General features: G+C 37.0%; 3 protein-coding genes across 3 annotated transcripts; 1 reads left to right on the top strand and 2 right to left on the bottom strand.

The window, feature by feature from the left end:
* Positions 1-3,413: 3,413 nt before the first annotated feature.
* On the bottom strand, positions 3,414-7,478 carry LOC131780147 (antimicrobial peptide damicornin-like). The gene is made up of 4 exons (XM_059096770.2): positions 7,298-7,478; positions 5,902-5,949; positions 4,049-4,166; positions 3,414-3,526 (listed from the first exon to the last, which is right to left on the bottom strand). The coding sequence occupies exons 1-4, from the start codon at positions 7,398-7,400 to the stop codon at positions 3,517-3,519; spliced, it is 279 nt and encodes a 92-aa protein (XP_058952753.1). The 5' UTR covers positions 7,401-7,478; the 3' UTR covers positions 3,414-3,516.
* Positions 7,479-16,293: 8,815 nt separating this feature from the next.
* Positions 16,294-19,300, top strand: LOC131780141 (allatostatin-A receptor-like). The gene is made up of 2 exons (XM_066162812.1): positions 16,294-16,346; positions 18,235-19,300. The coding sequence occupies exon 2, from the start codon at positions 18,245-18,247 to the stop codon at positions 19,298-19,300; it is 1,056 nt and encodes a 351-aa protein (XP_066018909.1). The 5' UTR covers positions 16,294-16,346; positions 18,235-18,244.
* Positions 19,301-23,366: 4,066 nt separating this feature from the next.
* On the bottom strand, positions 23,367-24,690 carry LOC131780142 (adenosine receptor A2a-like). Its single transcript, XM_059096766.2, has 2 exons — positions 24,592-24,690; positions 23,367-24,339 (listed from the first exon to the last, which is right to left on the bottom strand). Exon 2 carries the CDS (start codon positions 24,309-24,311, stop codon positions 23,367-23,369), a length of 945 nt encoding a protein of 314 aa, XP_058952749.2. The 5' UTR covers positions 24,312-24,339; positions 24,592-24,690.
* Positions 24,691-25,284: the final 594 nt, after the last annotated feature.

The following is a 25,284-nucleotide window of genomic DNA, read 5'->3' as shown; positions in this document are numbered from 1 at the left end:
TTAGAAGAAAACGATATTAAACCTTGGTTAACAGTGTCGCAACGTGGAATTTCATTGAATATTCGCACCGGAAACAAGGTGGATTTTAATCGTAAGAATAACTTGTCAAATCCATATTATACTTCGATTTGTGGCCTGTAAATAATGTGCGAATCATAAAAAACGAAAAAATATTTATTGATGTTTTCAAATTAACAAGCCGAAGAGTGGGCGAACAGTTTAACTCATCTGATGAAAATATGAATCTGCAGGCCTCATCGATCCATTGCATTCATCAAAATAAAAAATCGCCCTTCAAAAAGATTTAGTTCATCTATTTTATTTAGGACACAAATTAAGGTGGAACCTCGTTTTCCTTCGCAAACTCCGCTTTTAAAAAAGCGGGAACTAGAAAGGGAGTATATCGAAAAGTAATCAACACTTTGGAGAAAGAGAGTTTGCTTTTATTGTGAAGTCAAAGGTAAGGAATTAAGCTACAATTAGAATTCAGAAGAATAAATTGGAAATAAAAAGCTTTAAAAGCCTTTAGCTCCAGGCATTAATAATCGTAATTGTTAAAATGTGTCTTTGTCTGAAAACAACATTAGAGTAAAGAAAACTTGGATTATTTACTGTCTTGATTAAAAGACTGTTGGAAGTCTGACAGAAAAAAATGAAAAATCTCCTTGACTAACAACCTTGGTTTAATGGAGGTAAGCCACTACAGTAAAGAAAATGCGGGAGCAATCATTGAAACCAGTTCCCACAGAGTCGCAGTGGTTTGCGGAATTCACCGGATCGCAGCCAAAATGACTAAAACAGCCATTGTAATAAAATTATAATCACCGCAGTTACAAATTTTTCGGTTGCTGAAAAAGAATTATTTCTGACTCTTTTTGATATTGAATTCAATTCGAAAACAATATTATGGTTAAAGCATGGCCCGCAATAACTTCACAGTGATAAAACATTTGTGTTCTCGAGTTTTCTTTCTTTGCATCGACCTTATGCATTACCTGAAGGGCAACATACGGACTGAGGTATCTCACACACGCAATTTCATAGGTATCTGTTCCCACGGTATAATGGCAATGAGAGATTACATCCGCCTAAAGAACTTCCGAGATGATGCATTGACAAGCATCGTATCTAAAACGTGTGAATAGAGTGTTTTTCTTTTCGTTACAGGTTTCGAAGAATCGCATGAATTAAAAAGCAATTACCTATTTAGCAGCAAGATTAAAAGACGATTGTTATCTCGAGGTAGAAATTAATTTGTTTTTAGACATGTTTCCATCTTCAATTTGAAGTTTTGTGTTCACTCACGTAGTTAGCGTAACGATGCAACATCACATTAGACCAAAGATAGTTGAGTCTATCGAAGAACTTCTTTGAAAAATTAAAGAATCATTTTTACGCACCAGTGAAAGAAAATTTTGAAATGTTTACTGATTGTTCTTAAAATTAAAAGTTAAAAGGTTTCCGCTCCTTCTGTGTATCTCACAGAGAATTTTTACCGCCAGGTAAAAAGCACATATTAAAAAGCCTTGGGGGCGGCTAAAAACAATCTGAAAGAATTTTTTTCCGGTGCTGCTAACTTTAAGTGTGCGCTGGGGGACGCCCAGAAAAAACCATATGTGATTATTAATTCATCAGGCCGGCTTGTAAAGAAAGAGGAAAAAAAACAAGGAAAGTGTCAAGCAAATTTGGAAATCTCTTGTTTTTTTTCTTTTCTACTCATAATGAGTACGAGCTGAAACATCTTGGTCAGTAAAAACCCAATTGCACAAAAATATGAGTCCAAAATTAAATTAATATTCTGAAAGATCATATGGTCGTTATTTCTACTTTGACAACGTCCAGCAGTTCGAAATACCAGGGAGCGATTACCATTGTGTATTAATCTTTTGTTTCAGTTTCTTTTAAACCAAGATTGTAACTATCTTGTATTAGCAAGGGAGCGACATTTTGCAATTGCGATGAAACAGTCGTAGTTCAATTTAGAAGCTCTTTCTTTAATGGAGAGCCGCTGTGACTGTATGAGGGGAAGCTAATCGTTTTGATTAAACACTAAAGTGTTAAACAGTGTCTAGTCCGCTCATAAACAATCTTTTTTACCGATGGCTAACCTTCTCGTGATGATCGAGCAGTTCTTTATGTAAAGATTCGTCACTGAACCCTGGGAGACCGCTTACTTTATCAGCCACCAACGTACCTCAAAAAAATCTAATCATTCGAAAATACGAACTATGTTTATTGAGTAAAGAACTTTTAACCGTCTCTGGCGGTTCCGTCGTTTAAATAAGATCACAAAATCTACCAGGTAATTCTTTTGCCATGAGTTTCAAATAATTCTGATTTACATTTGGCAACCGCAAAAAGGAAAAACAATATTTTTGGATACAGATCGTAAGTTAAAATTGTTATTGAATTCGGGTTTCATTTCATCTTCCAAATTATCATAAATAACAATCCATAAGGCGACTGAAAGCCGCCGAACTTCGGTATAAGCAGTTTCTCAGGCAGCTTCATTGAGCCCATTTTTTTCTTTTTTTAATTTCATCGGCTGAAGATCACTATGTTTTTTTTTATTATTATTATTGACGGCAAAAAATGGTTTGGTGCGCTGAAATCGAATGTTGTGTGCATTGTCATAGGTTGAATCACAGAGCTGTGTGTTTGAGTACGACTCTGCCTTGGCTTCAAAAGTGGTACGGCAAATGATCTGTACGACCCTGGGTGTATATGAGAACAACTAAGAAAAAACGCAGGCAAGAAAAAAATATAATATGATTACTCCTAAGATAACGAAGTATTTTATTCTTGAAATGAGAATTGGAGGCTTTCTGTACACCTTGGAAATCTGCGCAAATCAAATTGTGTAGTTGGTATGAAGAAATAATATTCCGAAAAAAAAAACAGAACAACAATGATAGCACCGATTCTTCATTTTCAGTTTGAGGAGCTGGTGGGCGCACATACCTAGAAACGCCGTAGGATCCTCTAAGAGATTCTCTTTGTTTCTTTTTATTTTGATTTGTATCGTTTCGTTATGATTTGCTTTTTCTGAAATTCAAAGCAGTGGAAATTGAAGTGAATATAGAATAACTTAAAGAACATTCTAGTCTTAATCTTTTAATGACGTCCAAGGAAAACAAACGCACAACTATTCCTTGGCGTTTGTCTCACCTGTTTTCCCAGCCACTCAATGTGATAGAATGACTGAATATTCTGGATTGTCATTTGACAAAAGTAGGTTAAAGCTAAAAACGCGGACCACATGCTGATTAAATTCGTGACTGAAATGAAAACGTGGGAGTCCGAACCATTTTATTTTATGATTTCAATTGTCTCCGAAAATAAGTTGTAAGATTACCTTCGACCCTTGATAGTAAACCTCTCAATGCATGGTATTCAGTTCAAAGTACACACGTTGAACTTCAATTGAAGCAAAAAGCATTGACTTAATATGCTCTTTATTTCATTTTCACATTTAGGAGAGGTATCTCTCTTTTAGGAAGAAATTTAGAGTCCATTTCAGATGTTTCTGCAAGAAGGAAAAAATTGTTTAGTTTAAACATATTTCCTCTTAAAATTTCTTGTCGTTCAAGAGTGAATATTTGGAAATTTATGGAAGAAAAATAAGGCTTCAGAGGGTATAAAACACACGACTTTAAAGGTTTCTAAGCTAACATTGGCATCGATGTTTTGCCCACGCAGGGTAGGGTACATAATTAAAATTTAAAGCATAACACGCGCAGTTTGTATTGAGAACGAAAGAGAGTGGGTATATAAGGCTAACATCAAGCTAACCTCCTTAGGCTGCCTATGAAAACGAATCAGAATTTTCCAGAGTTGCCCGGCCGTATCATGTAAAAGGAATAGACCAGAGAAAGCAAAGACAGCACATTAAACCAACCAATAGTAACCGGGTAGTTCCAGCTTTCTCCTCTGCGAAATCACATCGTAGGAGAGGGGGAATGTGGGCCGAGGAGTGAGATGTGGGCACACAAAGCATTGATCTTCGTATAGTTCAACAGTTTATAATCTCTTGGTATAATTACGTTACCTCACACAGCCACAAGAGAAGTAGCATTTGGTTCTCATTAGGAAGCCATTAGTACCATAGGCAGAGCAAAATTTTTTGAATCTTTCGCAAAAAGTTGGCGAAAATTCGTCATGGCAACCTTAAACAAAATTCAGGATCAATTAGAATTCAATAAATCAAGAAAAAACTTTGAAGTGGGTTAATACTGACTCTTTATCATCATGAAGAGGGCAGAATTATTGTAACTGAATTCAATGGATTTCAGCCGCTCAAAAGCACTTTCGCTTCAAGACCAAACTGCTGCATACACAATTATCGGATAACTAAAAATTATATAGTTTTCTTTTACTGCTCATGTCGAGTGGGGTATAAGTGGCGAAGTTTGCCGCGCGAGTGAAAAAAATCGGCAAAAATAAATTAAAGCGCATTCCACGGAAATCTTTGAACAAGACGCCCTACTTTTCGTACACCTCATTCCCAGAGTTCTGCGCGGCGACTGACATCAATCTTTTTCCGGTTTATTGACCCGCGCGCCGGACTTCGCCGAAAAGGAGGGACTGCTCCAAGTTTACGTGGATAAACGCTTGAGTTCCTCTATTCTCTTAGGCTAAACCGTTTGAAGATTCTTTTTCATTTGATTTCTCAACATATTTATATTTATAAAGTGTTCAGAGAAATACGCGCGCCGTGATTGGTCAGAATGAGTTCATTATATTTCCATTAAGCACGCGCCTTACGTCACATGAGTGCACTGTTGAGATATAATGCACGTAGCCCACGTCATCGGTACGGGCGCGCGCAATTCACGATACATTTTATAAAAGAAATAAAAAAACTTGTTGCTCGAGCATTGTTGAGTTATATAGGCACTTGGGAATTTAGGACACTCGAGAAGCACAAAAAGCACACACCTTCGGCTCGTGCTTCTCCGCACTTCGCTCGTGTTCTTAAAATTCCCAAGTGCTGATATAATTCAACAATGCACTTGGCGCGTTTTTTATATCTTATACATACATATATATATATATATATATATATATATCGCGCTCTACTTCTACGTATCGAGCCCTGTAAAACACCCCGGAAAAATCAATACACAGACTTTCTATATATATATATATATATATATATATATACACACACACATATATAATTAACTGTGATATCATTCAAGAGTACGACACTGTATAACGAGTGTCTATAGCATTTGAAAAAGCAAGGAAAATAAAATCCTTGTCAAAGTACAAATTTTTCAGCTACATGTATCAATATATTGTGAGTGTGTCAAAGCTACAAATTATTTCATTTCCTTATTTCCTGAAAAAAATTTCACTCTAAAACAATGAAAAGCACAATAGGCTGCAGAACATAAAATAATAAAACATCGTTCAGCTATGCAAAACTAGATATGGCTTCAATTCCACGGTGTAAATGCTGATTTCAATTTGAGATAAGGACGTATTCAGAAAGGATGTTTTGAATCAGCTGGTAAATAACAATATAACGACTATGAGAGAAATAATCTTGCAAAAATTTTTTGAAAAATGGAATTTTTGCACTCTTGCTTTGTTGTCGCAGTGTAGATAGTATGACAGTACTCGGATTGCTTCTTGATTGTTATTTATCTTGAACCCTTGATCTACCTTAAGATAGAGCTTAAAAACTCTTGAATTTTGTGCGAACTACAAAAGGCCATCAGCATTTGGGATGGATAAGGTTTATTAAGCTCTAAAATAATCAAATCAGTGTAAACTGAACAGTCATCTCCTCGTTAAGCCTTAATTTATTTGACCTTGTCAAAAAGCACAAAATCGTTTCCAAACACCTTGATTTACACCTTTCGTGATATGTTGTTAAGTTAAAGACCAACTAACCTGGGACAGCTCGGCGTTCATCTGATAAATGAGCCTCATCTGGTTCGACTGCAAATAAAATTTGCAAAAAAAATTGATTTTATGCTGACCAGTGAGGGTTGGATCCACCCCCAAGAAATCCCATGAAAACGTATAATTATACTTATTATAAATTGTTTATGTAGAGGTTTTTCTGGCTATAATCATGGTTATCAGGAGATAAGGGGTTATCATAATGCACATGCAAGGAGACTATTCTTACTCTATTCGCTATTCGCTGTACGCCATGACCTCGGGCCAAATATCTTCCCATCCGGCTCTTCCACTTCTACAATAAGTATAATAACACACCGAAACAGTCCTAAGAGGACTAAAACAACACTTTCAAAAGAGAAATATAATCTTTTGTGTTACGATAAGGTCACGTCCGATTTGGATCGCGACGATTTAAGTGCACGCTGCTAGTCTTCTTCAGGCTATAGGGTCGATTGAGTATGCTCAAAGTCCTCTCCCAACAACTTCACCGCTGATTACAACAACAAAACATACGCGCTGTCTTCAAGTCAGAGACTACGCCACGATCACACCTAGTAGGACCCGACTAAACAGGATGGCGTAGTCTACAGGATTCCTTGTAAGAGTGGGAAGGTCCACATTGGCGAAACTGGCAGATAAATGCAGGAGAGAAGCAAGGAGCACGACATTTGGGCAGCATCTAATCCCGCGCATGCATGCATTGCGTAGCGCGTGACATTTCAGAGTTTCCGAGTGTGTGCCAAATATAAGGCAGTAGTTGGATCCGTTGGTTAATAAACCAGTCATATTTTTTTATCTGGTGTATAGTCATTATCGCGAGGGGTGCTCAAGTTCCGTTCGACATGGGTCGCACCGCGCTGCGAGGCAGATTAAACCCTTTGTTTTCTTTGATTTTCTTATCTCGATACTCCTAAGTGGGAGGTAGTTTAAATTAGATTAACCAATTATTCAAAGAAAAGATTATGTCAAGGTGACGGTGATGTTACTTAACTGGGATGGGCGCTATAACCCAGTATTAAAGGTACACTTCGTGGAAGACGCCTGTTTTTCGTCTTTCACATGATCGAAGTATAACAGAAAACTACAGAATCAGGAAATACAAAGAGAATACCAGTAGACATATTACGGAAATACTGAGCGAAAACTTTCCTCGAGCTCGGGTATCCGAAAAACCTTAAGTTCTATCTGTTAATTTGGATAGAATTTGTAGTTGTTTCATAATCCCAATTGAAGAAATAAAAAGCGTGGCTATTCCATTGATTCCCCCTTAATCCTATTTTCTTACTCCGTGGATTTTGCTTTCGAAATATTTTTATGCAGCAATTACAAGTATAAAACGGAAAACTGCAAAACATAATGAGACAAAGAAGGTAACACTTACTTAGGGATTCTTCCTCTGAAATAGCTCGAGTTTCAGCTTCCGGAAAGCGTGTTGCTAAAGTGACGATGAGGCAAAATAGCAGAACAATTTTGTAAAAACCCATGGTGAATACTCAGTTACACGGTTATATGTTTTAAAATTAGTTCTTGACTGCCCCAAAGCAAATAAACTATGCTTTCCTTTCTGTTAATTTGCCCTTTTTACTGCTCCATTCGTCTCCTGTTGCAATTAAATTGGTATTCCCGCTGTCTAAAATAGACCACATAATAACTAGTGATTATTAATCTTGCTTGACCCTGTTGGTGTTTTTGTTTTTTTTGCGTATTTCTGCTCAAAAAGAACCAATAAGAGCTCAGGTGACCAGGCTATGAAGTAGGTTGAAAACTGGTCTTGCTTATAGATTGCAAAGGAGGAGCTGTTATATTAACCGGCTTTGTTAATGACATTCACCTCCATGCTTCTTAATTAAATAATTAACATTATAGATGTACTCGCAGGGGGAAGTCTTCTTTATTGTTTTTTTTTCCTCAGATATTTATCATTAGTGAAACAGAAATCATCATGAAAAATTTGGAATTGTAGCATTATCTGATTAATATATTTGACAACATTTGACAACATTTGACACTCAAATAGTTACGAAACAGAACATTGATACCCGGCTAACGAAAGCTAACGTGTGCTTGTGTGATATATCAGAGTTCGAGCTGAGACTGTTCCCCAATTATTTTTTTTACGGCTCAGCTCTACTGCTGTGAAAAACTTATTAAAAAGAGCACCTTGTTAGATTAGATAGAATAGATTTTCTTTTTTACTTATAAACAAAAACCACAAAATTGTGCAATTTGAGTCAGATGGTAATTTTTTCTTTGGATAAAAAAAGAAGAAAAAACCATTTTAAAATGAATAGATAATTTGAATAATTTAAATCAACATATCTTTTTCCAGAAAATTTGGAAACGGGATCAGGGAGAACTGATATTAGTTTTTAAAAAAAGGTCTTCATACATCGCCAGAATGTCAAATATTCGTGAAACTACGTGCCCCTTAGTCCTTGTCTCCTCGGCCTTCTTTCCTTTCGCGAAAAGAGTAAAACAGAACAACAAAAAGAATGCCATTGAAAAGAAGGAAGAGTCAAAGCAAGATTTTGGATGCAAAAGGTCAATCTATGCCACCAAAAAATGGCAACCTCCCCTCCCCAAAACCAATTGCTTTAAAGAGCTGAAAATCGTACAAGAACATTTTTAGGCGAGAACATCAATGTTTTATGAAGAAATTTGTCGCACAAATTCATTAAATATAGAACTGTAACATGAAGAATTTTAGCCAATTTGGTTTTGGAATGGTTTAGGAGCCCTTTTTTTTTCGTAGTTTTTCTAAGGAGCTGATTGAAATGGGAATCGTAGGAGCGTAATTATTGAGGAGCAAGGCACCATTTTTTTAAAAGAAAACTCTTCTTCAGCGAACTTTACGACGAATGATAATAATTTTCAGGGGTCCGGTACGCGGATTCATTTTGACATAACATACTAGCTGCAGTGCGGAATGCCGTCATTAAAACATTAGTTTTTGCACTAGACGATCAGCTGAAAGGCTGGATTCCTTCAATGAAAATATGTATTGTTAGCCTCCTTAAGGTAGGTGTTTTTTAACTGGGTTAATACAAATCCTGGACTTCTTAGATATTGGTTATTGAGTGATTGTCTGCTAGCTGGACATACCTCATCTACATTTGGCTCTTTCAGAATATATTTCACATAATTTCGAGAACTATTGTTGCCCTGGCCGTTTAAGTTTCCGACCAAAAAAAAATATACTAATCCACCCACTTGAACGACAAAAAATTTCGTTGACAAACCTCAAGGACATTTCGACACCCTTTTAACAGTCTTTTTTTTTTTTCAAACTTAAAATGTCATCAATGCAAATGTAAGCTCACAGTAACTAGTTACCAAGCGTGCCCACGATAACTCTTTAATAAGGACACTCCGGTGTTCAGATGATGAGAGTCGGTATGTACGATACAAATCCTTCTTGCAGATACACAAACATCAACATTTTAATTACCGAAGCCAAGCTTTGCAATCGATAAAATTGGAAATTACTCGCGGATGCTCTACAGAACGTTACAAATATTTTGAAGGCTCAAATAAAGACTACTGAAAGACGAATTTACATGGTTAAGAACTAAATGCCCGACTGTTCCTATAAGAAAGTGTCTGATCGCAGTATTTGACAAATATAAATACATATTTGTGTCCGCAGTTAAAAAGCGGTAAGGGAGTCTTAAGAGTGACATCGATGTAGGAGAGAGAATTTGGCTGAGCCATATTAGCATTTAGATCAGTGGGAACCACTTACTTGAGATTGAGTGACTACCTGCAGAACTGTTACATATAAATGTCACCTATGGCTATAGAGTAAAAGCAGATTTGGGCACAGAGCTGTAACCTTCTCATTTCCTGTCCCAATCCCACGCTTTTAAACATTCCTCTGGCTTGTATACAGATGTCTAATAATCTGTTTCATTGGTCATCAGGGGCAAGTCAGCTTCTTCTACTTTTCTTTTATCATGTTTTTTTCTCTCGAGCCAGTACACGATTACAAAAGAGTCTTTCTGCATCGAAGCCCAGTTACGAATTCCAACCCATAAGACGACCACAGTGATAACGGAATCTTAACAGGTACTAGTTGAATAACAACCTGCAACTTGAAATCAAGTTAATAGTGAAACCCAGCTTCAATAAAGCGATGCAAAATAAGAGTTCCCTCGCAAGTAACATGACAAAAGCTCCCGAATTAAGCGTATTTGTAAAAGTTTATGAAAACTACGCTAACGTTTCAGCCTCATATGGAGCTGAAGGTTCATTTCGCATTCTAAGAATTCAAAGATAAAAATGCGTTGCACAACTTATGAACTGAACTAAGGAAGCATATCAACTCTTCCGTCGACTTAAAAAACATGCAACCAAACAAATAATAGTAAAAATCGTCGGAATGATTAAAGTAAAGCACTCGATGAGTCCGGAGAGAAATATAATGATTTTTTTTTGTTACAGAAACAAGTTTATGTCCAGGAGTCCCTCATGTCAGACGCTCGAAATCCAGAATTTCACAGTGGTGTGTGTTTCCTTTACATTGGGTACCAAGACACAATCCAGCTTAGTCCTGCAGTGGCACACATTACAAGTACTCCAAGCACTAAAATAACAACAGCTACAAATCCCATAGGCGCCGACAAAATTGATTCCAACTGTCTGCCTGTCTCTTGCACTGTAGATGAACAACGTATCATGCACGTGAGCGGGAAAATTCCGTTTTCTTCTGAAGTAATTATAGTATCTTCAGGCCACTCATAAAGAACCACAAAAGTCTTGGGTTTCGGAAAAAAGTTCTCTGAGAATAATACTTAATGTGGCTGCTATAAGCGAACTTTTGTAAACTATAAACACGCTACTTTGTCCATAGCAACATCACAAGCATTTCTCACGCTAATTAATATTAATAGAAAAAGCAAATGTCCCCTCGATATGGTTTCGGTTGGTTGGTCAGGAGAGGATGCCGAATTCATAATGCATAATGTGTCCAAAGGGAGGGGCCATGAATTTGACTCCACCCGTCACTCACATAAATTAAACATCAATTGATGTTCGTAGCAGCCAATTGCAACCCATTGTTGAAGCACTTTCACACCTTGTTGAAAGCAACAGGTACCAGTCACCACGCAGCGTCGTTCACCAAGGTAACCAAGACAATTATTCAAAGCGATCGTCCCGAAATTGTTTGCAAAATACAAGTTGGTTATTCTCTTATCGGAGTGTCACGCTCATAGGGAGAAACAAAGGGCTTTACAGTCACAAACAGCTATCCACATTTCTTTTAATTTTTTAAGGAAGAATAGTTATTAAAAAACATTACTACCAAGTAGCACTACAATCACATTCCATCGTTTTGAGAAATCATCCTTTTTTTATGAAAAGGGTTCAAGTTACCACAAATCGATAGCGCGCATACAGCGGATACGTTGAAAATACCATCTCCATTTTTACGTTCAGTCAAAACTGATTTATAATTAGGGCCGATTATCTAAAGAAAGCTTTAGCCGTTGTTTGAAAAAACCGCGTCCCAAACAAGCTCCAATTTAGCTGGACCTTTAATATGAACACTTCTATTGTGAACAGAGTCAAGAGGGCCGAAAGCTAACGGAGGAACGACATTTATTTCATTAAATCAACCCTGTTATGGAGAAAACTTGAGACCCACTGATTGCGAAAAACCATGCTTTGGGTTAGACCTCGTGTAAACAACCAGCCCTAAAATTCAAACATATGCCAAAATTCAACCGCATTTAGCCAACTAAAATGGCATTTTCTGGGTTTTTGACTTTCACTCAGCAAATCGAACAAAGCAATTGGTCAATTGGCTGTGGGAAAACTTCCTTAAAAGTGGACAAAATTTGTATTATCAACTCATTCTCACTTAAAGAAACGAGCCGGTGAGCTTCCGTGACCTTTCACAGACATCGCGGTTTCATTAATGGTTTTGGTAGACCATAACGATGATGAAGGCTTTTGTATCGGGTTCATCAGGATACAATTTCAAGCTACAAATGATGTACTTTTAGATGCACTTGCAATATAAAAAATTGACAAGAAGCTACTGTCATCAAAAACTGAACAGATGGGAGTAATCCTTTTTCTAATCATTCTGCAAGTTCGTTTATTACTATGGCTGTGAAACACGAACAAGAATGATACGAGTAAGGTTTTCGTCAGCAGTTCTAAGCATTTGTAGGCTCGACGTACGGAATGTAAGTTTGAAGTCAGAAGGTTGGAAGATGTTTTTAATGTAATTCATAGCAACGTAATTCATTTCTCTAGTTGAATTTTACCTAACTGGAAGGAACGATTGTGACTGATCATTGGATAGTTCTTTTCTACGCTTTACTCGTTGTCAATGACTAAACCTTGATGAAAAATTTGAAAACTAAAATTCAAGGAACGAACAATGTGGTGATTTGTAATCCTGCCAACCCAACTCTAATCACCAATCACCCCAAGAAAAAAACTGTTTATGTGCGGATTTCCCCCAATTTAATTTGTTTGGTTCCGGCAAGGAAACTGATAAATTATAACGCTAAAAACTACGTTTTGTCCATTGCTTTAATTAATTTTTGAACATTTATATTAATATTTAGGGAATGAGAGAGAAGAAGTTTCCTTGCCGACACAGTGCAAAACAAACAAGCAAACACTCCTCTTGCTTTCCTTACGTTTTGTTCAGCTAGATTGAAGGATCTAAGCCAGCGCTTTCCAATTAGTTTTAGAACTAGTTTATTTATTTAATCTTTTCTTTTCTCATACTTCCTCGTTAGAGGTTTTATTCGTTGTTTGGGGTGGGATGTCTGTAATTTTTTGTTCAGTTTGTCAGTAGCACCTTCCCTTTCGCACGCTTTCATGCCGCACGTAATTACGCACTCTTCTTGTAAATGTATTTACACCCACTTTCTTTTTCGCAGAATGACTTTTTATTGAAATTGCACTAAGCGCAGTTTTTGTTCCAGAAGTATTCTTCCCAAAGTTATCCGCTATTACTGTTTTATTTAGGCGTTATCAATGTAAATATTTTCCGTTTCATTTTGTTTGTAATTTGTTTATCCTTTTCAATTTGTCTGTTATTTGCGATTTTATTTTCAACCTGTCTCTTCGTTTACGTCAAATTTAAGGTCAGTCTTTAGAAGATCCGTAACTCTTTTGCTGCTACACGTAGCATTCATTTATATGCAATTACATGAATGAGTTACTAATAACCGGATCCTTGCGTTTACGCAAAAATTTCTGGGATCGCTACGAGGCAAACATTGCAAGTTGCTGGCTTGAAATGTGCGGCTCAACGCTTTTTCGCCGCTTTTTTATCATAAATGGATTATGATAATGTTGATACGGGGGAAGTGCAAGTTTTTGATAGAGTTATAACTAAACATATTGTAAAATATAACAATAAACTTGTCTCCTTACGTAAAAGGTCTATTGCTAAATCATCATAGCGTACGTAAAGGTCTCGACATATTTCAAAATTAGCCATAATTCACTGGGAAATAACTCTTTTAAATTTTTCAGTTGTATTTATATGTACAGTCTGCTTTCATACTTTTCAACGTATTAACTAAACAAATTAAGACGTCTGAAGAAATACCTCCTCAAAGGAGAGAAGTCATCGTCAGCGGAGATGGACATTGTTTATGCTGAGCTGTTGCTCTTTGGAAGGATGAAATTAGCGATGAAAAGTATGAGGAAATCCCAAGGTCGAGTGATAGTTTGTTTGAGAAAAATCCAAAGGCTTTTGAGCCGTCAAATTTCTCCTTGAACTCCTTGGAAGATCTTGTCAGGAAAAGCAAGATCACGGGAACTCCGGTAGAAACTGTGGATATAAATTCAGTTGTGTATCGCTCCTTCAGCGACTTATTTGTACCTATTCATCTTCGCAGAAGAAAAGGTTTGATTTTAAGCAGATTTTCAACGTACGTACGTTCTCATTGATCAAAGGAAAGAAGCAATTTAGGTGTTTAATCACTTAAATGTTTCACGATAATATTTAATGATCAAGCACACAGTTCGATTAATCTCCTGCTGCCTCGAGGTAGTTTTGTAGCGCTTTTTGGCATTACCAAGCCAAGAAAAAAGCTAGAAATAGACTCAACACACGTCAAAAAAAAACTGAAAAGGCTTTCTTGGGTTATTTCTGGGCGATTTATGGCTAGTATTTCTTAATTTCGAGACCATTACGCAATGTCAATTTCACAATAAACCTTGTTAATGGAGAAAAGTTAATCGGTAGATTTTACCATATTTTTCACGACTCTCTTGTTTGGCAGCTGGCAAACAGGTTATTATTCGGCCCTGCTTCACATGCATCTCGCGAGTTGCTCGCACGGGACTGAGAAGTCTAACAAAAATGTGGCGCGTAAAATGCTGGCCGGCTCGTACTTTGGGAAATTGACACCACTGATTGTTTCGTTTGCGCAAATCAAGAATATGCTTGCCTTTAAATATACCGGCATTAGTGATTTAGAATTCTACCATTCCATCCTTATAATTACATTAAGAAGTCTTGATAATTCGTTGCTTACTAAAGCCCAGAAGGTTATAGTGGATAGAAAGAAAAAATTGTGAATTAGTAGCTCTGTATTCATAAAACGTACAATGAGCAGATGCATGCACTTGTTTCATAGTACGTGGTTGCATAGGTTGATTGGGTTTTCAAAAAGTTAAGAGCCCAATGTTTAACAAATAGTGCCCTGTCATTGCTTTTGAGAAATGAAATGATTGATATCGCACAGCAGAAATCCTTCCGAAAATAGTCATATTAATTATTCGATATTTTCCATGCCCTTTAATTTATCAATTGAGATTTTCAATGACTCCTTAATTTCCTAGTCAACGAGGATACGCTAAATTGTAATTTAAAAAAGATTACCTCTGATATTCTTCCTCTGAATGTCTTTCAACACGAGCACTTATCAAATACGAGTTGTTATGTCCACTTATGTTTACAGTTTTACTGTTGGTCATATATCCGTATCGTTTGGACGGTCTTGGACGGTGAGGAAATAATATTTTCTCCTACGTGCTCTTCTTGTAACTTAAGCGTCTTAAATCAATACTAGTGTAACAATTCTTAAAGACAGATTTTTCATACTTTGTTAGGAATGCATTTACTTTATGAAATAATAATTTTGATAGCATGATCCAACTAAAGGGGACGTTTGTGTCAGGAACTTTAGAATGGTCATCTAAAGCTACTTATGTGCGGTTAAGCTGAAAGAAAATGAATTTATTAGACATTCTTGCTTGTTTACCTCACATCACTGGCACTTGTGCATGTATTCATGAGGGTTACAAAGATGAATTTAACTCATCCACAAGTTCGAAGCTGATAAAATAAGGCTGCAAGTCCATGACATCACAACGCGTAATGCAGATAAGGGGGTATTAATATTTGGCCTGCTAGTGGTCGATCGAAACGTCCCGCCGGTGCAATTTTCTGAGTTCGACTTGAAAAGTACATATATTTTCAATCATTTGATGAAGGTATGAGAGATAAACTTACATTTGTTACGGAAAATAAATTTTTTGCTTTAGTTTGCACGCCAAAATGGGCATCACGATACTCATCAACTAAAAAAAATAACATTTAGCATACCTTTTTTCACGTTCTCGGCGCAAAATTCATATTAAGCATACCTTGACAAAACAAATAGATAACATTAATTATATAACGTCGACTCAAGTACCTGCAATATTCTTGTGTTCATCGGTTCCATTTTAAAATTGCAAATTACAAATTTCACCACCGGTAAAGAAAGGAAATTCTCAATTGATAAAATATATTTTTTGGCCGGCTTGTCATTTAGATAATCAATTAATCCTTGTGAGCAGGAGAGCTTTATTAGGTGACATTAACGGAAGCATTACATGAATAAGGTAATTTATGATTAGCCAATAGCAAGACTTACTAGTAAGCGGCAAAGTTATGATTCTTTAACTTAATTGGCTCATACAACTAGGTTACACATTGTTCAATGTTTCTAAGTGGGCTCAGTCCAAATTTCCTTTCAAACGACACGAACTAATATGTTATTGGCGTGTTTCGCTGAAAGACGGAAAATAGATTGAAGCAGAAAGGAGATCGATAACGGCTAATATATGTAGAATCTAAGGGATTTTCCTGAAGACTTTATTTCAATTTTTTTGCGAGCGGCAGGTAATTATTTTTAATACCTCAACGCACAATGAAGAGCAATTACTGTGGGTGATTGATCTGTACATACGTAAAGAGAAACTTCAAATGCAGCCGGCTTCACCTGAGCAATCAGACTTGGTGAGTTGAACGGTTTTCAGTGACAATTATTTTATTAGGTGTGAATAAGAGCTGTTTTGCATAATTTACTGTCTCCATCATAAGTCCGACGGTTTAGCATGACTTGTAAAGCTGACAGCAAACGATATCTTTCTTGTAAGTTCCTGCCTGTTTTGTATCATTTGTTCAGGTAAGTGAAAATTTGTTGAGTTATCTCCACTAAGACATTTTATTCAGTACTTCGTGAGGATTGATTTGAGGATTGATTTAAGGATTGCATGAGACGTGAACATAAGCATAGCACATTTTTCGTCGTTCTTAAACTCACTGATGTCCGATACTTAAACAGCAGCAGGCTCGTATTTGCACTTACACATTCGCGCGACACCGTGCACCGTAACATGACGTTTGCAGTTTTTTCTTCAGCTGCAAGTTCCCGTCGAGTTCAGCCGCGAGGTTTCAAACCTTTCAACACTGTTTTTCAGTTCCATCCGGATTGAGATAGACCTTTTGGAGCTCAAAATGAAAAGTAAATATACTAAACAATACTTATTTCGAAAACAAAAATGAGAATGTAGCTCTTTTAAGTGACGAAATTAGCTTTGGAGTTAATGATACTTCATTGCCAAACGCAATGCGAATTATGGCTGGAAAAGAACAGTCATCTTTTTTACTTCAAGTGAGGCTTTGCGATATAGGGGATAATTCTTTAGAAATGTAAATTTTGTTTTTAAGTGCTAATATGTCCCAAAGGTGTTGTTGAATAGAGGATTTTGGTTTAACTGCAAATTTGAGAATTTTCATCGCCAAGCCTCGCAAATTTTGGTCTTAAATTCTAGTAAACAAGGGTTCGTTTTTCGCTTCGTTTTTCGAGCGGTGAACATTTTTTTTAAGGTTTATATGTCCTAAAACTATTATCTAATGAGTTATTTTAATTTAAAATCGTACAATTTCAGAATTTGCATTACAAACCTACGCAATTTTCTGGCCGTGAATTCTAGTAAATAACGATTCAAGTATGCTTAATCTATTACGCGGTGTCGCACATGCAAGAAATTCGTGGTTCGTTTTAGCATCCTCTTACTATGACTTACTTACAGTGATCCTATCACTGGATATACGCACGCTTAACATAACCAATTCTTTAGTGCACTGTTACGTATGACTTTAGGACTTATTTGTTTTGGGGATGGGAATCAAAGGAAAATGTGTCTCCAAAGTTAATGATATTTAGCATGTTTAGAGACGAATGCGAAAGTACTTTGATTTTCTTCAAAAAACGTTACGACTAAGATCTATCGAAGTATTTTTTTATCACTTTTATGAGAAAATACTTTTTGGTCAAGTTCATAGAATATGAACTTACTGACTTAGTAAGAGAGAGCGCAAGGGAATGTAGGCTTAAGGTCTTAAGGTACGTCATGACCGAAAGCCAAATCTATTCCCGTCCGGCCTAGTCAAACGCAGTAAATTTTACCATATGAAACTTAAGAATTTGAACTTTAATAGTCTTAACATGACTTGATATGTCTACAAGGCAAGGACACGCGCTGGAAAACCCCAAAAGGATTCTAGAAAAAACTGACTTTTCCTTTCTTTCAAGAAACTCGAAATTTATCGAAAAACATGAATTGTTGTTTTGGTTTATTTATTTATTTGAAGTGCAAGTCCCAAATTAGAATTCACGTTCTGAGAAAATGCAAGTGAACCGTGGGAATGCAGCGCCAATTTATAAGCTGGATTCTTTTTCTATATCAGCCTCCTCAAATCTTGGTATCAACGTCTACATCAAATTGATTGCACACGGGTTTAGAAATGCAAAACTAAAATGTGATTCTGAAGAAAAAACAACAACCGAATTAAATAAAATGCCTCTTTAACTAGTTTCGGAGTTCTTTTTCGTAAATTGGAAACCAAAACATATCTTGCTGATCATACCTCTCCTTTGAATTTGTGACACGATTTTTATTAACAGATATCACGTGAAATTAATAAGTCAGCTATGATTACGTATCTATTCCAGTTTATAATCTTGATGTGTCCTTTTCTTAATAATTGTCTCTTTCATTCCTCAACAGAAAGGAAGCCATGTTGAATTCTGAGGATATTGTGCTGACCTTTTTATTCTGTGCCCTGGTGTTGGTTGGTCTAGTTGGCAATATCTTGGTCTGTTTGGTGGTTTATTCATACAGAAGTATGCGGACACCTATGAATTACCTTCTTGTAAACTTAGCAGTGGCTGATATCTTTGCAGTGACCTTTATCAGCCCACAGTATGTTTTTATCCATGCATTTAGTCATCCTATTGGGATGACTGGCGATTTGATATGTAAGTTTATTACTGGTGGGAATCTCTCCTGGATTGGAGGCGTTGCCTCGGTGTTCTCGCTCGTTGCAATCTCATTTGAACGTCATCAAGCAGTTACAAACCCTTACAGTGCCGTATCCAAATTTTCCATGTCAAAAGTAAAGATCATTGTCATCTTTTGCTGGATTTTTACCATTGCCTTCAACTTTCCGTTGTTCTTCGCCATATACTACGACAAAGAGAATATGTTCTGCCTAGAAGCATGGCCAAGCCCAGGCTTCGGCAAAGCGAATTCCACAAGTTGGCTCGTAGTTGTCGGAATCATCCCAGCCACCATAATGATATCCTTGTACGCTAGAGTCGTCCACGATCTGTGGTTTAAGAAACTAAACGGTAACGTGCAAATAGCAGTGCGAAAGTCGAGAAGAAAAGTTACAAAGATCGTCTTGATTGTAAGCGTTATTTACGCCGTGAGCTGGTTTCCTCAATTGATTCTGTACCCCCTTAGTCACTATCACCATGCTTATGAGTTCGGAGGTATCCCGTACATAACGTCCGTTGTCATGGTAACATTTAACTCCGCCATAAACCCTGTTATATACGGCTTCCAAAGCGAACGATTCCAGAAATACTTTAAACAGCTGCTATTTTGCCGGCAGAGGAGAGGTTTCCTAGTTACTCCTCTGGTCGTTAACGCGCCGCGGCCAATTAGTGAGAGTCTAGTAACTGCAAATCATGAGGTAATAGGTCCTGAGTCGACTAAAGATTGTGGGAAGATGGCGGCTGAACGACGCATCGATTGTTTAGAGAATGCTTGGGTTTCTGACCGACAGTAACACGCCAAACTAAGTTTGGTGCTAGCTCGTCCATACTGCTGTATTTCTTTTTGGTTCGCTGTGGAGAGAAAATAGAAATTTATCCTTGTAATTTACTAACTCTTCCAGCTTTTCTTTCTTCTTTCGAACTGGACTAGAATTTAACAAGAGAAAACTTTCTTTTGAAAAGAAAAAAGGGAGAACTAAAATATTGGCCCATCGGAAACAATTTTACCCGCCCTCTACATTGGCCTTTATGGTTGTTTTAGTAAGAGTAGCATTTTATGCTACTAGCATTGCTTCATTATTTTTCAAATTATACTCGTTTTTGAAAATTATGCTACTTATTCTTAAAATATGCTTTTCAAAAAAGAAACACAAACAAGTCCAAATCATATTCGGTGTGTTGCCAGGCTTATTACAAATTTTGGTAGAAAGAATAAAAAAAAAGAGAGAGAGTCACAAAAGTTCTTCGAAGTTTCAACATCAAGGTCGCCTATCCTATCCTATCCGCTCCATCTCGAGCATACTTAAAAAGCCAACAGACAAGATCGAGAAAGAGGCTTCCAGAGGAATTGTGAACAACATCGAATGTAAAGATCGTGATTGTGTTTAAATGCGTGATTGTTGGCCAAACACCATATGCTTCATAGTCACCAAATAGATTTGGAGAGTGTTGAATTAATTCTTGAAACTTGGCATTCCATGCAAGACAGAAATACAATAAACGGACACAGAACGCTAGCAAACATAGACAATAACATGAAGAATACTCTAGAGACTATTGTTACACTTAAAAAGCTTCCTTCGAGATTAATTTTATCACACATCGTGGACATGTACCAAGCAGGACGCCGTTAGACATTTGCATTTTTATCTTCGCTGAAGAAAGCAACAGTAGTAGCCGAAACGTCCAGAACAATAAAATTTTTTTTAGCCGGTGTCAACTTTTTTTTATTCTTTTTACCAAAAAGTCTAAATCATATACATTTATTGTTAATAAGGCATGATATCTTCTTTATTCTGAGTTACATACTTGCTCTGATAAAACATAATTAATTACTGCACTAAAGGTTAGACAAGAAGCGTGACTTAGTTTGTCAAATATGCGATGTTTGCCTCACGTCTCTTTCCGACGCCGTTTTGTTCCTGTGAAGCGGGAAATAGGACCGACGCAACCATTACTTCCGGTGTGCCCAATTCTCTGGACGACGAACGAAGTATTGAGGTAACCTTCCTACCCCAAGACATTGAAAAATTGAAAATCGAAGAACCATGAACCGAACTTGAAAAAAAGAAATCTTAGAGACCAAACAAGTTACGACTGCTAATATCCCTTTCAAAAAAAAAAACTGAAATTCGCTGACTACGGCAGTGGAGTTACTCCAATAGAAAGAGCAAAACTTATGCTATTTTAACCAAATAATACAAAAATTGTGCTTGCACAATCTATAAGGACCCACCTCTCTACCATCTTTTGACTTTCAATCTCCTTCATTTTCTATTTACACTTTCTCATAAAAACTTAAAGTTACAATGACCATAATAATAAAAATAGTAATAATGATTTTTATCATAAAATCAACATACTTAAAAGCGAATTTTGAAATTATGTACAATTTAAATGATAAGAGTGCTAAAGAATAGTTCCAATAAAATTGGACTAGGCGTTACATGTGCACATATACACTTCACAAGTTCATATGTTAATAATAAGTAATGAAAAGGGAATGCCTAAATTTAAACTTGCCGACTGAAAATTTATGAAATTAAAAAACTGTGCGTCTGGAGGCACATTGCAAGGAAAAACTCTTTTTAAAACACTCAGTCTTACACGCAAATAATGTTAGTCTGTTGTTAAGATTACGGCCGTGCGTGCTCACCTAGGTCGGTGGGACGAGGTGGCTCAGGCGTAAATCAGACTCCCGTATTTTTTTGCAGTGCATCACGTCTGCGTGCAAAGACGCGCAATTGGCGTGGTCCAAGGCTTCGCCATAACCTTTTTTTGGGATGAAAAATACTTAAAGCACCACTCTGTATCCGCTCAATTTTGTCAGACAAGTGAACGGTTAATGATGTATGCAATATAGGGCAACAGCTCTCAAGTACAGATCTTATGAGTGTTAAGTGCTCTCGCAGCAAGTCAGGTGATAGAGTGCCACCGCGCTTAAGGACTAGTAAAACGTGCAACCTGTTAGACGCCTTGGTTACTATCTCAGTGACGTGTAAGTCCCACTTGAAATTGTTCTGGATTGCTGCAGCTAGTCATTTTTGAGATTTAGTTTTTCTTAGCTTATTGGTGCCCACGGTCATCCTCGGTAGGGGTTACTCATTGTTGCGATGGAAGGAAGCAGGCAACTCCTTGCACTTCTTGGGGTTTAACATCATGTTATTGTTGCTTTTCCAAGTGCAAATTGCGTCAAACTGACCTTGAAGTATTGACAACCCTCGCGCTGGAGTAATCTCCGAAATCTTCATATCTTCTAAATACATACTCCCAGTAACTGGAGCGTTTGGATGTTAACTTCAAATCGTTAATCATAATGACAAAAATGAGAGACTCTTGCGCTGGCTGAAAGCCATCGGAATCCACATTTTCCCAGATTGACGGTAATCAGAAAGGAAGCTACAAATCTAGGGGACGATTGACCAGAGTACCCCCGAATCGATCAACTTCGTCATAACTAGCAAACTAGCTTCTCCATATTGTGATAGAGGTCGAGACAGCAAGAGGTTGAAGATTATCCTTTCAAGCTATCGAATTGACAATCGTCAGTTGGTTCGTCTATATCCTTTGTCATCTAGCTGACCACAAAGTCTTCAAGGACTATAGATAATACAGTAAGGGGTCAATGAATTGGGGCGGATATCGCCCTTATGCTAAGGACGTGTTACCTTTGGAATGGGCGTGTTACTGGAATCCTTTCATACAATAGCAGGTGTCCAGAGGACAAAGATGCAGACAGAAGATTGACGTAAGTGAACCAGGACAAACATTCTCATCGACATTGTCTCCTAGATCGTCTTAACTAGGAGCCTGAGGATTGAGTTTTAATGAGTGTGTTGGAAGTTTTATCTCTCTCTCAAATAAAAAAAGATACGAAAAAGTTTTCCTGTCTGTAACAATTATCACCGAAGTGGAGGTGAATATCCACTGGTAAGGATAATACTTTTTTACAGTATACTTTACAGAAGCCAAAAAATTAGTTTATCGTAGTCAGTATAACAAAAATGGTCAATAATTAAACTCCTTTGGCTTAATTTAGTCTCTTCTGCTCGGAGATAAATAGTACTTACTGATCAGCTTGCACGAGAAGCGCTATTCCCTTGTGGGTAATAATTTAGATGAGATGTTATGTCTGCATGAATGCGAGAGTTGAACAAAGTTCTTGAATATCCTTATTTGGTAATTAAAGTTACTCGAATACCAGAGGGCTTAAAGAGAAGTATGTTAATTGCTCTCAGAATTCAAATCGATAAAACTTCTATTCGAACAAAAAGTGTTTGTTGGTAACGAGTTGTGTGGCAGCCGTTCATATCAAGCATTTAGAACTATTCAGTTGCGTCTGTTAATAGGTTTCTTCCTAAATGAATTTGCAAACTTTCTGTCAAATGACTGATCTTAAAAAGAGGACGCCATGAGAACAGGGATCATCAGTTTCATCTCAACATTTCTAGAAATATAGCTTAGGAGTTAAAAGAAATCTTCAGTACTTAAAAGTCGTTACTATCATGGACAACACCTTGAAAATGATAATTAAGTCGAGGCTATGGCTGTCTTGTTTAAGGGGTTTGTAACAAACCCTTAACTTTAAAACGCCAATTTGAGGTTAGGTGACAAGGTTCGTAACCATCGCAATACTGCTTCTAAGTTAGACAAAATAATTATGATACATAACTTAAATTATTTTATGCTTGCTTTCACTTGATATTAAATACAATATTCTTTTAACAATAGTTCATTCAAGTTTTATCAATCTCCTGACTTTTCTACTTGAGAAACATATGATGCTCTCCCAATCTTCTTACAACTTTAATTTCATAAATTTATTTAGAAGCAGATATATTGGCAAAAGTGGAGAATTGTCTAACTCCATGGACAGCGAAATACTTGTCTGATTATCTGTATTACTGCTTGTCTTACCTCATAGATTTTCCAACAGAAAAGAAACGGATTTAATGTGGAGTTTACGTAAACTAAAATAACTGCTATTCCCCTGATGACGACAAGATGTAAAGAATATGTTTTGATATAAGCCAGCGTAATTTCAACTAAAAGATAAGGCGCATAGCAAACAACTAATGCCAACTGCACCCACACTGCACTGTTTACTGCCTTTTTGTATCGCGCAATGTTAAGTTGATTTGTTTGGCTCGGCTGTTGTTGAACAGAATCTTGTATTTGAGCCTGATGATGAGTGAGAGTGCGGAAGATCTTTGTGTACGAGGCGATAGACATTACTATACAAGATGGTATAATTATATACCAATACCAGAGGGTGATGCGGTAATCTAAAATGAAGCATAAGCCAGCTACACCGGACAGAACCCAAAAAATAGCGACAATCACATATGTGCGTTTTAAAGTTACAATTTGTCTGTACCTCAGCCCCAACAACAGGGCTAGAAGTCTGTCCAAGCTTATGGCCGTCATCGACAATAACGACACTGAACATAATACAGTGCCTATGATAAATTTAGCGTCGAGTGCGAACCGACAAAGATTCCACCCTTCGTTAGCAAAGGACTTCCAGTAGGTAGCATCAAGGGGTTGGCCAACAAGGCCAACTAACAGATCAGTCGTTGCCAGACAACGATACAAGAGTTTCGAGGGCAGGTGAAGAGAAGATTCCTTGTGAAGGGCAATAAGGATAAGAGAATTCCCCAGGAGTGCTGTGATGGAAAAGAGAATGCTGACAGCACAGAAAGAAATTGATTTTTGTTGAAGTCCATCTACGAAAGAGGGGAAGCATAGGGCATCTATATATGTTTCCGTTTGTGGTCCATCTCTTGTGACGTTTGCTGTGGTCATCACTCCACGGTAGTTTCTTGTTGGTTGACTGTAACGAGAAGCGAAATACGTCTTAACAATACCCACCCAGCCACGTTCACTGAAACCTTGCTTTCTTGTTACTGACAGCGTAAAAAATTTTTGCGTTCGCCTCTGGTTTGAATTAAATATTAGGGGGCAAGCCTCGAGGAAACATATGGCACCGCCGAAAAAATCTTCGTAAGCTAGATAATTTTTCATCGAAAGGGGAGGTGATGATCTGACTCTAAATTTAACTGCGTGATATTGACATGTCTTATACCTTTAAAAAGTTTAGGCTGAAAACGGTAATCCTTTGGTAAAGGAAAATGAAAACCGTGACAATTTCCGAAAGCATAAAACTATAATTCCAAATTATCCTTAGGTCACAGATGCCAATTTATTTTCCCTGCGAGCAATTCTGCAAGCAAATTCAATTTTGTCCGCTATAACGAAGAGAAAAGGAAGCCTATTAAAGCAGCCTGTTCTCCCTTCTTTTAAAGACGCCTAGTTGACAATAAGAGAAGAGAATGTTTCCAAGTTGTTTTCAAAACCTAAAGTGAAGAAAATAGTCTACTCATCGCAAAACAGAGTCAATTGATTGATAGTTAAGAACTTTGAGTTTCGTTGAGGATTTTTTAAAAATTTTAAATTGATTAAAAACATTCACTCCAACACCTCTTCATTTACGTTTTCTCGTTTATAACGCGCGCACGATATATTTTTTGAGAAACAACGATAAAGTTCTCGATTGTTCCTTGCATTTCTAATCACCTTTATGACTGAGACATTCTTCGGTGACAAAAAGGGAAGATAATGAGACATCATTTCCTCCCGGTTACATGCTGTGTTTTTACAATTAATTCTTGCGATGTATACCCTTAAAAAGTTCAGAATAAAGGCGGGATTCTGTGACTTAATAATGGTGTTTATTCACTTAGTAAAGTTTTAAAATTTGAAGCTTGAATTAACATAA

Source organism: Pocillopora verrucosa, chromosome 2, assembly GCF_036669915.1.
Source record: "Pocillopora verrucosa isolate sample1 chromosome 2, ASM3666991v2, whole genome shotgun sequence".
NCBI classification, from domain to species: domain Eukaryota; kingdom Metazoa; phylum Cnidaria; class Anthozoa; order Scleractinia; family Pocilloporidae; genus Pocillopora; species Pocillopora verrucosa.
The sequence above is the reverse complement of the archived record's forward strand: the minus strand, read 5'-3'. Positions and strand labels throughout refer to the sequence as shown.

Coding starts and splice junctions, on each gene's coding strand:
- LOC131780147 (XM_059096770.2), bottom strand. CDS start 7,400: ATGGGTTTTTACAAAATTGTTCTGCTATTTTGCCTCATCGTCACTTTA. Junction 5,950..7,297: donor TTCAGAGGAAGAATCCCTAA/GTAAGTGTTACC, acceptor TTTTATTTGCAG/TCGAACCAGATGAGGCTCAT. Junction 4,167..5,901: donor TGAACGCCGAGCTGTCCCAG/GTTAGTTGGTCT, acceptor ATTTTGTTTAAG/GTTGCCATGACGAATTTTCG.
- LOC131780141 (XM_066162812.1), top strand. CDS start 18,245: ATGTTGAATTCTGAGGATATTGTGCTGACCTTTTTATTCTGTGCCCTG.
- LOC131780142 (XM_059096766.2), bottom strand. CDS start 24,311: ATGACCACAGCAAACGTCACAAGAGATGGACCACAAACGGAAACATAT.